This window comes from Musa acuminata, chromosome BXJ2-6, assembly GCF_036884655.1.
Source record: "Musa acuminata AAA Group cultivar baxijiao chromosome BXJ2-6, Cavendish_Baxijiao_AAA, whole genome shotgun sequence".
Taxonomy (NCBI): Eukaryota; Viridiplantae; Streptophyta; class Magnoliopsida; order Zingiberales; family Musaceae; genus Musa; species Musa acuminata.
Window position 1 is genome coordinate 33,241,102 of NC_088343.1, and position 14,391 is coordinate 33,255,492.

General features: G+C 36.5%; 1 protein-coding gene across 1 annotated transcript; it reads right to left on the reverse strand.

Moving 5' to 3' along the window:
* Positions 1 to 184: 184 nt before the first annotated feature.
* On the reverse strand, positions 185 to 14,170 carry LOC103988696 (uncharacterized). Its single transcript, XM_009407307.3, has 25 exons — positions 13,940 to 14,170; positions 13,439 to 13,828; positions 12,918 to 12,979; positions 12,002 to 12,139; positions 11,622 to 11,885; positions 8,996 to 9,082; positions 7,496 to 7,597; positions 7,365 to 7,430; positions 6,876 to 6,986; positions 6,739 to 6,800; positions 6,568 to 6,612; positions 6,349 to 6,422; positions 5,166 to 5,233; positions 5,014 to 5,082; positions 4,817 to 4,914; positions 4,656 to 4,737; positions 4,471 to 4,549; positions 4,306 to 4,393; positions 4,081 to 4,234; positions 2,661 to 2,852; positions 2,520 to 2,579; positions 1,832 to 2,139; positions 1,514 to 1,619; positions 546 to 603; positions 185 to 437 (listed from the first exon to the last, which is right to left on the reverse strand). The coding sequence occupies exons 1-24, from the start codon at positions 14,139 to 14,141 to the stop codon at positions 550 to 552; spliced, it is 2,961 nt and encodes a 986-aa protein (XP_009405582.2). The 5' UTR covers positions 14,142 to 14,170; the 3' UTR covers positions 185 to 437; positions 546 to 549.
* Between the last annotated feature and the right edge of the window lie 221 nt (positions 14,171 to 14,391).

The following is a 14,391-nucleotide window of genomic DNA, read 5'->3' on the forward strand; positions in this document are numbered from 1 at the left end:
TTTCCCAACCCGTGTCGGTATCGAACCCAATGTATTTGCTGGGGTTAGATTGGATCCATCGCGACGAGCCGAATCTCGTCGGTGTCGAACCCAATGTATACACGACCGGAAATACGAATTCCTTCATACCAACTCTCGTAAACAAACGGTCAAAGAAACGAGTAAAAGGAAATCTCTTGGGACTGGGAAGAAGAGCATAATTCCTTAATTAGTAGCTGTTCTTCGAGAGGAAGAGCAGGTAACAAGTTGTCACATGCCAACTCTCTTAAACAACAATGGCATGACATACAGCTGACGCATCTGGCCATCCCTTCTTACCACAGTCGGTAACAAGTTATAACATCAGTAGGCAGCATGTCGGGTGTGTTCAAATCTTGAAATAACAAAGCCAAAAATAATAGTTACATCTCTAGTAAACAAGTACATGCGTTCGGAATCTGAAAAAAAGAAAAAAGAAAATGTATTATGATCTAGATAGAAATATTTGCCAAAAAACCATATTCTACCGATACAGAATGGGTCATAGAATGTTAAAAATTGCAAACCTTGTCATAACAGCAGATCGCGTATCCTGACAGGTCTTTTGACTGCGTTTGTGAAACCCTGCAATAATCACATTGAAAGGATTCACAAACAAATCAAAAGATTAGATTTTCTTTCAAGTTGCATGTAGACTAAATAAGGTGAGTGCTGCCATGCTTTTTTAAGTGGTCTAATGTAAGGAAACGAAAGGAAGAGAGTTCCCCATGGTTCTGGGTATTTCATAGTAACAATAATGTAAGAAAACAAAATGAAGCCCCTCAAGAATGTTTGTGAATAAAGACTTCCCCCATGGCATTTCACAGTCCAAAGCAAAAGATTTACATGACAGATAAAGCAATAACATGTCAAGTCTTTAGCAACATATCCAACTGGGCCATAGCAAGAACATGTTTGATAATGCACATAAGAAATACATAAATTTTCAGTGTCCCCTATTTCACAGTGTAGATTGCCATTAGCCTTATCCAGACTCAATATCATTCTATGCATTTCCATTTCCTGATTCTTTCCACATCTCCAAAAAATATTAACCTGACATTCGTCCTATTCGACCTTTAAGACTATGACATGTTGTGCAAGCCATTGTTCCCCACTTTACAAATTTAACCCATTGGACCATTCAACCCTGAGGATCAACTGTCATTTAAACTGTTCTCTGCAAAAATCAGAGAACAGCCACAACAAACTGTATTGACTAGTAAATTATTGGAATAGGAATAAATGCTTTGCAGGATAACTTGAACATATGAAGGTTTAGAAATAGATTCTTAGGTGAGTGTGGAACCAAAGATTGCTCAACAAGGATAGATTTCTAATGCTATTCACTTCTAGATATGGATTGATATCTGAAGATGCAGAAGACTAGAGAATCTAAGTTCACCAAAGGAGTTATTTACTTCATCATTTACACTGAAAAACATATCAGAACAAAGTTCCATATTAAATGAGATATAAGAATCACTGTGTATACCTCATTGTATTTGAAGATTAATGGACGTGAATCTCTTTCAATAGTTGCTACCTCTTGTAAAGCCTCTCCAGGAACATTGGAGTTTGTGTTGCTTCCTTTTCTAAACCTGCAGTTGTAAAACATTAATTAGTACAAGGAGGCAATTTTATCATTCCATAGTAATCTACTTAGTTTTAACTTAATATGTGTGTACTGTTTCCTGATTAGTTTAGTCCATCAAACTCTGAAATGAACAGCATACCCATTCTTACATAAGAAAACTAACCTCTTTGCATAGAATATATTTCCTATATGTATACAAGTAAACTAGAAAATTACCTATCAAAGAAACTATATGAATCCTTTGAAGACTTCTTTGAAGCTCCCGGAGCTTTTAAATTCAAGCCACGAGAAAGAAATTTCTTGCCTTCTGGAACTGAAACTGAGCTACAGATGGCTACATTTTGCCTCTGACCTAAAAGCACTTTTGATTTGTGGTCCCCCCTATTAGATGTAACTGAAGTAGCATTCATAACAGGTGTAGCTTCCGCACTTACATTGGCAAGGGCCAGGTTGCCATTGTTGCATTGATCATATAGATTGATGTTTTTGGCAGTGCTTTCTCGTAGAATTCGATGTTTATCAGCCTGTAATGTCATGTATCAGCACTAATAGAAATCCACAGGAGAGATTCCACTTACACATTTGCTTCTACCATTCAAGAACACCAAGTGAAAAATTAAGTAGGTATAAGGAAAAAAGAAAATCAGGTTATGAGAAATCTATGAATATCCAGATTAATGCAAACATGATCTATCTGACATGACAAAGATCAGGTTATGGAAAAGTCTTTGAATAAAACATCCAGGTTACTTTCCCATTTTTGCAAACATAATCTAACATGATAAAATCCATTTCCACAAAGCTTCAAGAATTGGATATACTAGTTCCACTATTTGCCAGCAATTTTGGAAATATGAACACTCAATAGGATGATTAATCTCATACTGATGTTATTGAGACCCACCTCATGCACCAAAATCTGCTTCATAGCTCCAGATAGTCCAAAATGCTGAGACTGGTATTCCTGTTATTATCACTCAGACATTAAATATGGGGAGCTAACTTCTAATCATAATGCATAAACTACAACAGAATCAAAACAAACCTTAAAGTTCACATAATCATGAAGTGGGGGGTCAAGAGATAATGGTACAGCATTAGTAGTTGCTCCATATCTTTGAGTCTTTTCTGGAAGCTCAGGTTTTGAATTTCTATATGTTATGGAGAAACAAACCATCGTATCCACAAGTTGGCATAGATCATCTTTTTCTCTTTCTGACAATAGATGTAATGCCACCTGGTAAAAGTTTGAAAAAATTATGAAAAACATGAAAAAGGATGAAACTACTCCAATCTAATTGATAAAAGACATGTGCAGTGAAAGATCCCGATAGTGTTATGTTGCTGAGTCCAAAGTAAACTATACTAGCAATAGTTTCCAGATCTTAATGCAAAATGCATGCCAGTATAAAAGCTGCTATAATACCTCTAGCTGCAAGTTTGGAAATTCTTCTTGTTTTTTGAAGCACAAGCACACACATTCAGTGAACTGAACATGAGCACACACTTTTGCATGGGCTCTAAACTGCTCAAACTGCTCACCTGACCATGGGCCACAGAAGGCCAGCATGGCTGACATGTTATAGGAACACACCATGGACTGAACCAAAGCTTGGCCCATGCCTGTTCCGAGATAGAGGTCTGCATCACATGGCCTAAGCTCGGCCAGAACCAGCAACATGTTGGGCTATCTTAAGCATGTTGGTCTATCCCATTGCAGTTGAGCCTCTAGTCATTAATAGAAGTCCTACCAATTAGAAGCTGATCAGGTTTACTCAAGCTGATAGCATTAACCAGGACCAATAACCATCCTAATACCAGTTGATTCAACTGATTCTGATAGAATGTCACCTGATCCTGGTCAATTTAGAGAAATGATACTTTTAACCTATTTGGCTGATCTAGACATTCTAAACCATGGTTTGGTCCATGGCATGTTATTTCACCAATGACTCAGTGACATGAGAATTTGTTAGGTCAATGGTCATTTCGGTTTTCAGATTATATATTAAATCGAATCATGGTTCAATCTTTGAAAGAAACAAAAGGTAATCTGGTGACTGAATATTTTTAGATTGCATATATGGAATATTTTAAATTTATTATCTTCATAGTTTAAAAAACTCCATTAGTAATATTCTGTAGACGCATTTGCCTGAGATACATTCAGATTCATCAGCCATCCTAAAAGCTTTCTTCCATCTGCTAAGGTATTGAAAAGATGACAAATTATTGTAGATGATAATAAAAAAAAGACATATGCTTGTATTACTTCCATAATCTATTGACTTCTACCAGTAATCCAAAGTAATACACTAATCCAAGCAAATAAATTGACGTCGGATTATGAAAACTACTGGGTAAATTTTTATTTTTAGTATGCCTTTTTCTTGGTCTCCATCTTTTTTTGGCAAAAGCAGCAACCATAGGTTGGGTACAGTAAAAAAAGAAAATAGGGAACTTACTGGTCTCAGAGTTGGTGGTGAGAGAATATGTAACAGTGGAGAAACAACATCTTCCACAAAAGACTTAGTCAATAGATGCCTAGAAATCAATGGTGATATCTTGCTTATCCATGTCTTCAGTGATTCTTTTTTCTCCGCAAGCAGTGCTCGAAATCTGGAATGTTTGAAATTATTCAATAACTATAAACTGCAATGTGAAGAAACAGCTGCGTTTAGAGGAAGCACCTATGGTAAGTCCTTGGCCATTCAATGTTTGGCTTCTCGACTTGTGCTATCAGGTGGCCCATAGCTATGGCAATGGGAGGTTGGTAAGCTGTGACAGAATAACGCAACCCATCAATTCAGTTACAAAATTGTCAAAGCTAACTTAAAGTTCAAGAGCAATCTGACCATGGAGAGACATTTGTTGAGTTCTCAAAACATAACGAAGCACCGAATCAGAAACACCAAGTAGGTTAAGACATTTGACCTTCATATTGTCAAAGTAAGAGTAAGTTCTGTAGTTCAAGTATACAAGAAACCAGGTACATAAATGTCAAAAATCCTACTGAAAATGACAGCTGAGATGAACTCACAGTTTTTCTCATCATTGGATCATGGTAAGAGAGCCGCAGAAAATTTTCATGGATACCATCCATAGTCAGTTCATATTCACCACTAGTGAAGTTATCATTGTTAGATCTTAAAATAAAATATACAAAACTGCCAAAATAAATTTAAGGATCCATTATTTTACCGGTTAGAAATCAGGGAGTATGTAAAATCAAAAGCACCATGTTCACTGCAGCCATTGATGAGTTTTGTTTTACCCTTTGATTTTCTCTTCTGAAAAACCTACATTTAAAAGAAACTCATCAGCAACAGCTCAAAAGAAAAAGCCCATGAATAATATAAACATGTCAACAATTACAGTGAAAATAAGAGACAATTTACCTCTTTCCATACATCAGTAACACTTCTTGTCATGTCCTTCCGGCCAACAACTTGGGAACCAAGCTCCAACTGGCTAAAACAATACTACAGTGATATGAACTATTTACCACCAAGAAAGTTTGTTCCAGACAAAAAAGAACATTTTGACTTACAATGTTGAGCGCTTCTTTCTTCTTGTTCAGAAATTGTAGTGTGTTTAAGCAAGATCTTATATCACAATCTGCAGACAAAAACATACAAATAAACAAGTGTTCTATCCGAAGTTCCATTTCCATGTCAAATGAGCAAAGCTTTGGATTGAATGGCAACTCAGGAGCAGACAAATATTCTGACACCATACTGGTTTTTATCCATCTCCTTGATTGTTTGTTCATAAGATTTGATACATGTGCAGTTACCACACCCAATCTATTGTACTGGTTAAGTAAATGGACAATTAGATGACTTTGGCTGATGTTTATACATTGCATCTTTTAACAACAGTTGAATTAGGAACTCACTGAAAGTACCCTGAAGAAATCTTAAACTTGCAAGAGAGTAAAGAGAGAATATTTAAAGAATTAAGTATTAGGGGAGTCAAAAGTTATAACTAGTAGAAAGTTCCCAGTTTACCTTTCTGGGTCAAAATTTTTAAATTGTAAAATACCATATCCTCATCATCAATTGAAAAACTATGATGATGTATGTTCTTTTCTGTGTTGTGGTCAGTGCAGAACAAGTACCATGTAAGAAACTAGGAGATCTTGCAAGCTCATTAAAAAACTGCTTTGTAGTCAGGTCAGAACAATATGACATAGAAAAGCATTAAGCATTCCTTGATAAATGACATTTTTCATACATGAAAACAAACATGAAATAACATGATGGCATTCTGTGATTGAATACTGTAGTTTCTGAATTATACAACAGACAGGAATCTATGGCATTATCCACAACGATGCTTGCAAACAAAGTGAGAACTTAGAATGATGATCTAAATAGCATGTCTGAGAAAATGATGGTTACCATGAAAAAATTGACAAAAAAAACTAAATAAATGATTAATCAACTAGCAAATCAGCAAAAACGAAACAACCACAGAGGCATATAATCATGACAAATCATATATTCTCAACTTTGTCTGGCTTCCATAGGGAACCTCAGTCAACGTGTAGTGTGGATGGGCTATCTTCAAAAGCAAAATCCTCCACATTTGTAAAATTGGTTGTCATTATCAATTTATTTACATTTACATAGAAGACAACTCACAAGTATTTCTACCAAGCAAAAAGTTGATGATGAATACAAATAAACACAAGCTTCCGTAAACCAAAAAGAAAAAGCAAGAAAGCTTACCTGTATATTCAGCAAGTGCAGAAAGGGCACTTCTATTTGTCCTTAATCCTTCTCTTTCACATATAAATTTAAGCCTATCATGAGTAAACTCTTAGACGTGCAGTTTGTTTTTAAAAAGGATAAAAAAAAAGAAATACTTAAGAATTAATGGCATGTAAATTATATTAAAGACAAAACAGAGTGCTAATATCATTCAAGAATTCTTCCAAGTTCACCAACCTATTCACAACACGGCTAACCGTTGGTTGCATGAACATGTGCACCCTGTAAAGCAAAAAAAAATATTCCTTGTCAAAATACGGCAACATCTTTTGTCTCAATAGCAGATAAATACAAATATTATTGTTCCATGTTAAAGAATAGCATCCATGCTGATACAAAGACACTCACTTGGCCACTTGACGTAGTGCTCTCAACGCTGGTGCATAAACATCATTGCATATGCAAATTACCTAATGAGGTATCCGATATTAAATCATGAAGAACCAAATGAAAATGAAAGCATCAAGTCAAAATCCTATTCTCACAGGTCTACACAGCATGGTTGTCTTGTGTCCTTTTCTTGACGAATTCTTTCCTGGTGTAGCTTCGTTAGCAGCATTTTCCTTATCAACAATGGATTTCTTTTCAGCAGATATCTATAAGAATAAGAAAGAATTACTCTTTCAGATAGGTATGAAACACAGGAATCTGCAACAGAAAGTTCTTAGAATCCTGAATGAACTGTAATATGCAAGAATTGTACATGAAAATTCATATCTGATACAGGGCTTCAATTAATTTAAGTTTGATTGCTGTATGACTAATTCCTGATTTACCTATGTTCTTCCATTCTCCTCAGTGTTCTGCTTATTGTCTACCTTGTGGTTCTCAATTCATTTATGGGTCTTCTTCCTCTTTATAACCCAGTACTATCTCATAAAGTTGGTCACGGCACATCATTGCTACTCCATACTTCAGTATTGATAATATATAAGAATTTATAAGCAAAGATTTAATACCAAGAAAATACATACCATTTTCAGAATGACATCAACTGCACCTTTTCCTTCACCTAGTGCCCCATCAATTTCGTCAATGATCTGCAAATAAACAACAAAAATTACCTTGGAAGAAGCAGTTTATGACAAGGTAAGGTTAAACTTACCAAACACTTAGGCTTTGAGTGAGGCATGACAGAATTCATCTGTACTACATCAAGAACTTTTGACTCGATCATAGAAGCAGAACGATCATCACTAGCATTAATCTGCAAAGCAGTATTTATTAACTTTGCTAGTGCCTTGCATCTTGCAAGAAGAAGCAAAATGGTCATCATAATCTGCAAAACACTACTTGTTCTACTTGTGCTTCTTTGCAAGAAGCCTAATAAAAAAACTATCCATGTTTAGATTCATGTTCGTAAGATCTAACAAAGTTTTACACTGATTATCAGTTGTCCAATGCAAGCACCTCCCCTTCTGGACTTGGAAATAGTGGTGAAAAAGATTTAAAAATACAAACGAGCCTGACAATAATTTATCATAATTCCTAAATATAGTATGCATTATAGTTAATAAAGAGATGAATTTAATTGTCTTTTCTAGACCAACATCCACTTTGAAGTTTACATGTGTTCCCGTATGAAACATGTGATGACCTATCAATCCTCGCACAAACCTTTTTGGTCAACCCAACATGTTTAAATTGCAAATCAGGAATGATTGAGGCTTAATCGCCTGCTAACCTATGTGGGTTTTAAGGTCAATATACAAACCTTAACCTATGAACAGAGAAGTCACATAACTTAATTCTAGTCAATAAGTCCACAGGCAGAAACTACAAACAGATTGGGTCTTCAGATGGTAATTACACCACCAACATTAAGCTATTAGGACTCTAGAGAAAGGTTCATGAGATCAACCATCCACATTACTGATTTGACTGTTTTGATCAACCATCCACAATATTAATTTGACTGCTAAGGAAGGTTTGCAATACCACCTGGTACATTCCGTACAAGCAGTATTTACCGATCCGACAAGTTACCGGTACATGGGCCAAAAGATAGACCGGTCGGTAACCCACTTGTCTGGTGCATCGTGGTATAAGCTTTGCCCCAGGCAGTTTCTTCTTTTTGGTTTTTTTTCAATCTTTTTCAATTTTTTTTCAAAACTCTGTATTTACAGGTGTACTGAGTGTCAGTACACCGGTAGATTATTGGTCCAAGCCCTGACCAGAACAGCATTGGTAGACAAAATTACTAACCTTGCTGCTAACCGAAGTCTAAAAATGTGATCTCTGAAAAAAAAAGGCAGAATTTGTTCAGCAGCAAGGTAACTTCATTACAACTAAAGCATCATGGCCTACATAATTGTTGCAGTCACTCTTCACACAAAGGTAATACTGAATGCAACTGAACAGCCTATATACCCTGCCATGGTCTCAAGCAATGGGCTACCTGTTCATTCTTATATGTGAAACAAAATTGTATATCTTGAAGTCTAGACGGCTCAGTTTGTCACAAAATGAAATAACTTATGGTACCAAATGACAAATCCAATTTAACTGGCGAATTTCTCAATATCTTTGTTGAGAAATATACAGCCTAAAATTGGTGCTTGTTGGCAAGAAGATCTACATACCTGAAATGGATAAGAGCCCATACCTCAAGAACATGATATCCACAATGCTTAGCAGCTATATGTGCAAGTGTAGTCTTCCCAAGGCCTGGTGGACCACATAGCAGAAGCACCTAATGTTCAAACATGATCATCCACAATGATGTCAGAAACCAAATGAGCATTGAAAACCTATAAAGGTGTTTAATGTAGCACATAGTCTTCATGCAGTACTCAGTGTGTGAAGAACAAAAGGATTTTTAAAACAGTAATCAGCAAAGTACAAGCATAAAGAAATTATTTGCAGAACAATGCATTTCATGTTTCAGGTTTGGTTATCTTGTTCTTAGTTTCAGACAAACATCTTGAAAAATGAAAAATTTTCTTAAATGTTTCAATACATTTCAATCAATATGAATATCAGATATCTATTTTCAGCAGGTGAAATTTATCACAATTCATCAGAAACTGTTCGACAGTATTTTTTAGCAGCCTTTGATTTAGTAATGTATATTTCTCGATGCATCACTACAAGTTTTACAGATACACTTAAGCCTGTTGGCTATTGAAATGATTATTGAAACCACTTTAATTCTAGTGAACCTCCACATTTTGATAAGGTATTCAAACTTCATATTAATATTTCTGATAAGCAGTTTTTTAAATGCTATAGCAGGCCCTAGGCCACTTGTTGGCTAATATATTTGGTACTTTTCACATAGAAGACTAAGGCACTATTGAAAGTAGAAAAGACAATAAAAAGAGGTTAAAGGAAAGAGACAAAAATTTAAGTTGAATTCTGACATTTTGTCATCAAATCATGGATATTTAAATGATGACACCTAAGAAGCATAGAGAGGGACACAGGACATAGACGTGTTCAGCCACAACACGACACGAACATGGACACGAGACACGATACGGACATGTGTCAGACACGAGCAGGTGTCAGACACAGACATGGACACGTTTCCTGCCGTGTCAATAATGTATCATGTCGGACACGGATACGTCCACCAAAAGCACGTGTCAGTGCTTCAAAGGCACACTCGGCCCACATAAGTCATGTTGCTCAGCATGATAATCTGTGAAGATGAAACCTCAATCAATTAGAAATTAGGAGTCACCAATAAATGTTTAGAATATTCATTTTGGAGAAAATAAGTTGTATTATCTAAGAAGAATATTAATAAATAAGCTTCTACAAAAGACAAAAGTGCATCCAAGTTTCATATTAGAGAAGATAAAAAGGTCCTAACACTTTGTTCTTCTTAATCAATCTGTAGCCAAATATTGAAACTTTGTTGGATCTTATACAGTGATTTAAAAAGCGCTAGGAGTCAAAATGTGCCAAGGTCTCAAAACGCCCGAGGCACTAGACGCTTGCCCGAGCGAAACGAGGCGCTCTAAAATATTAAAATATTAAAATATATAATATAATTAATAAATATAATTATTTAAATAAAAATATGATATTAAATTAAAAACAAAGATTAGCAATGTTAAAATCTATATAGTATATTATTAATCTAATAAATAAAGATTATTTTGAATAGTAATTAATAATCTACTATTAATAGTATATTTATTGTTAACAACAATGGGGAAGAGTAGAGATCGAAGAAATCGCGGTGAGAAGTCGCGATGAAAAGCTGAGTCGCAGGCAGGCAGCAGATAACAGCAGAAGTAGCGGAATCGCAGACAACATGAGGCAGCGAACAACAGCAGTGACAGCAAAGTCATGTCGCGGACAACAACGACAGACAACAAATAGCAACGAAAGCTAAGGAGACTCAATCGGCGACAGAGGAGTCAACAGGAGAAACCGTAGGCGGCAGAGGCAAAGGGAGAAATCGTCAGCGGTGAACACAGAGGAAGAATTCGTCAACGACGAAAACAGAGAGAGAAGCATGCGTAGGGTTGGGAGTCAGGGTCACATGCTAATATAACTGCATGCATTAGTTGATTCAATCGAACCAACTAACATAAATTTAAGTGATTCGGTCGCCTTATATCAATCGAGCACTCACCCAAAGCGTCCGGTGCTTGGGCTCGGGCGAACGCCCAAGCATTGCCTCATTGAAGCGCACTGCCTAGCCCTTAAACGAGGCGCTTGGGCCTCGCCTCGCCCAAGCACGTAGGCGAGCGCCCAAGCGCCTTTTTAAATCATTGATCTTATATAACAAATCTTGTGCGTCAAAGAGGCAAGAACTCCAAAATATTTTTAAATTCTCTGATAATTAACAAAGATACAATGACCAAAATGTTTGGTTAGTGCTATGATTGGTCCATGCATGTAAAAAATCATTATTATCAAATTGATCTTCTGACTGTAGTATGATTCTTCTAGCAAATCCATGATGCAAACTGATTTTAGATGGAAAAGTAACACACCAGGTAAGAAAATCTTATGCTTGCCACCTCAGATCTAGGATAACAATATCACATTAATCCTATATAGGAGACATTCTCGGATTTTGTTATCTTGAATCCAATTCAATTCTTCTAGATTTCTAACATATCTCCCATCAGAGTGTTGTGAAGAATGGCTTGGTATATGATACAATAATGTAAATCTGCTGTTACAAGAATGTAAATGTTTGAACATGATCCTAAGGCCAAAAGAAATTAAATATATTATTTTAATCATCTAGATAAAAAACTTTGACCAACCTTCTGTTCTGGTGGGTGATTGAACATGGACTTTCTGCTCCATGATTCAAGCATGCCTTCTCCATCTAAGAAATTTGAAGTCTTAAGGTATTGATTGCTCAAAGGAGGACCCTTATTTTTGTGAGAGAAACTTCTATGGCCAACGAACCTCCGATGTTGAACAACTGAAGAATGAAGCCTTAAGGCAGATAAAACTTCATCCTCAGTAGCCCTAATCTGAGATCCAAATACAGAAGAATCCCATTGCTTCAACCATAGAAGTACCTGTTAAAAGTAGGAACAGTCCAAAATAAGTCCCAACTAAGCTCAATATGAAGCAAAAAACTTCTGGTTTGTTCAAAACAAGGTAACTGAACTTCACTAATCTATTTATGTTTTACCTCACGATTTGTCCGTTCATCACTTAGAAGCTCCTTAAAGGAACTAGGTGCATATTTCTCTACCCAAAGTTGCTCATCAACCATGTGAGGTATTGCATGAGTTGGCTGATCTCGTGATCCAAGACTGTCTTGCAAAGCCTTCATGATGATTATAAAAAATTTGAAAACAGATGTAGTCAAATCTTAATAGAGAAGTGTATAATAAAAGGTACATAGAGGAACATTAAAATAGATTTTAGCATCAACATGCAATCAATTCCTGCTTAGCACTAACATAATCCATCTTTGTTTATGATACAGGATCATTATTCTTTATGACAGCAAGTCAGGGATTCCAGAAGGGCATTAGGCATCAAGCATGATTTCTGTGAAGTGAAGATCATGAAAATGAACAAAAGTTTTCGACTATAAATAATAAAGGTAGGCTTTAAAGGTTGTTCAAGTGAGATAATATGCACATAAGTTGGATGAGAGAGAGAGAGAGAGAGATAGAGAGAAACAGAGAGAAAGGAGAGTGAGACTTTAAAACAGCATTTTTCTTTGTAAAAAGATATTCCTTAAGGTAGCACTCTAGAGAACAATTTGATGTCTCACTCAAAAGAATATAAATTGCTTATCCGTTTACACTCAAGAGATATCATAATTATTTATCAGTGTGTTTCAATTTTTTATTTGTTATATGCCTACTTTAGCATTAATAGTGGCCAGAAAAAAAATCCTGTTATAATTATAGTAATTCATTTATATTTTGTTGATAAAGTAGCAGTTGTCAAGTTTCTTGTAAGAACTTAACAAACTTAGCACTGACTATATCTACCATAAACCATATATCTACTATGTTACTCTTGTGAAAAAGAATAACGGTAACAAATTCATAGATTTATTATCAACAGTAGGATTGTCAAAACATCTATACCTTTGCTAAAGCTTCTTCCTCTGCCTTTTTGCTTAATATACTTATAGGTTCCAAAAGAAGGCCTGCAAAATGATTAATTTAAAGGAGTCACTGATATTGTTAGAGTTCAAGCAATGTTATCAGTCTAGTTAAAGTCTATATAAACATAAGATAATGAGCCTAGCAAGCAAGCATATAGAAGACCAAAATAGCATGATGCAATACTAACTAAATTTTAAGAAGATTTGCCACCAATCCAAGAAGCACATTGTGAGTGGTACAGTGGAAAAGGAAATAATGACTAGTTGCTAAGTTTCGCCATGATACTACTGAGACTTAACCATGTGGAGTTTCATTTGGAATATCAGCAATTTTGCGAGTCTGCTTTAGTTTAAATTGGTAACAAATAGATGATCCAGCCTTGGTTCCCACTTGCACATAATACATACCAAGATCAATTATGTCATGGCAGATGCATATAGCAGTAAAATGACCAATGTATCAAGGGCTGATAAAGAATTTTTGAATGCTTTTACACGGACCTCTTTCTGGCCTCGAAGCCAACACCTTCCCACGGCCTCCACCAATCTCAGCAATGCTCATTTTAGCGTAAACCCTGACTCCAGAGGGCGAGGTCACTGGCATGCACTCCCCATCAATGTCTGTGGCGAATCGGGACAGGATCGTTTCCTCGGCAACAACATCAGGCAGCGAAACATCCGGAACTGATGTGACTCCAACAGTGTCAGAGTCCTTTTGGGGGGAACAGCGGAGCCAATCCTCGTCAGCCTCGTCTTGCAAGGCGAACCTCTTCGCCCCTCTCCCCTCATCAAGAATATGCTTTTGACTGCCTCCCAAGGAGTCTTCGTTCTCCGCGGACCAGAGCCGCTTCTTGGTGGTCTGATGCTGAATGGCCTCGGCTGCCGATCGCTCTGCATATCGGATTAAGCAACAAGATTAAGAAGAAAGACTTGTCCATTGATAAAGGGATAAGGTACAGCGCGTCGGGATCTCATCGAGTGAGATGAATGCGTGAGCGATGCCTGTTACTTCACTTTGTAGGCGATTCTGTTCATCCCCGTCGGCTTCATGGTCGTCGAAAGCGATGGCGGCGGCATCTCCATCGTGTTCCATGGAAAACTCCTCTTCCTCTTCGCCTTCATCGGGGAGGAGAGCGATGGACTCGAGCCACTGGAGTTCTTCGGGTGCTGGGATGTCCATCTCCATCTCCAATTCCATCCCCATCGCCAAACCCTAAACCAAGAAAGTGGCAAAGAGTCATAGACGAAAACCCACGATAGATCTGAGATCTTTTTGGCGGGAAAGATAAAAGGTCATTATCGGAATTCTATCTTTTGTAGTTTATTTTGTACAGCATTATTAGAACTGCTCGTTATTAATAGGTTTCATGTTTTAAACGTCTGATACATAATTTAATATATTTAAAATAATTAAAATAAACAAACTATAATTTTGAACGAAAATATAATATTTA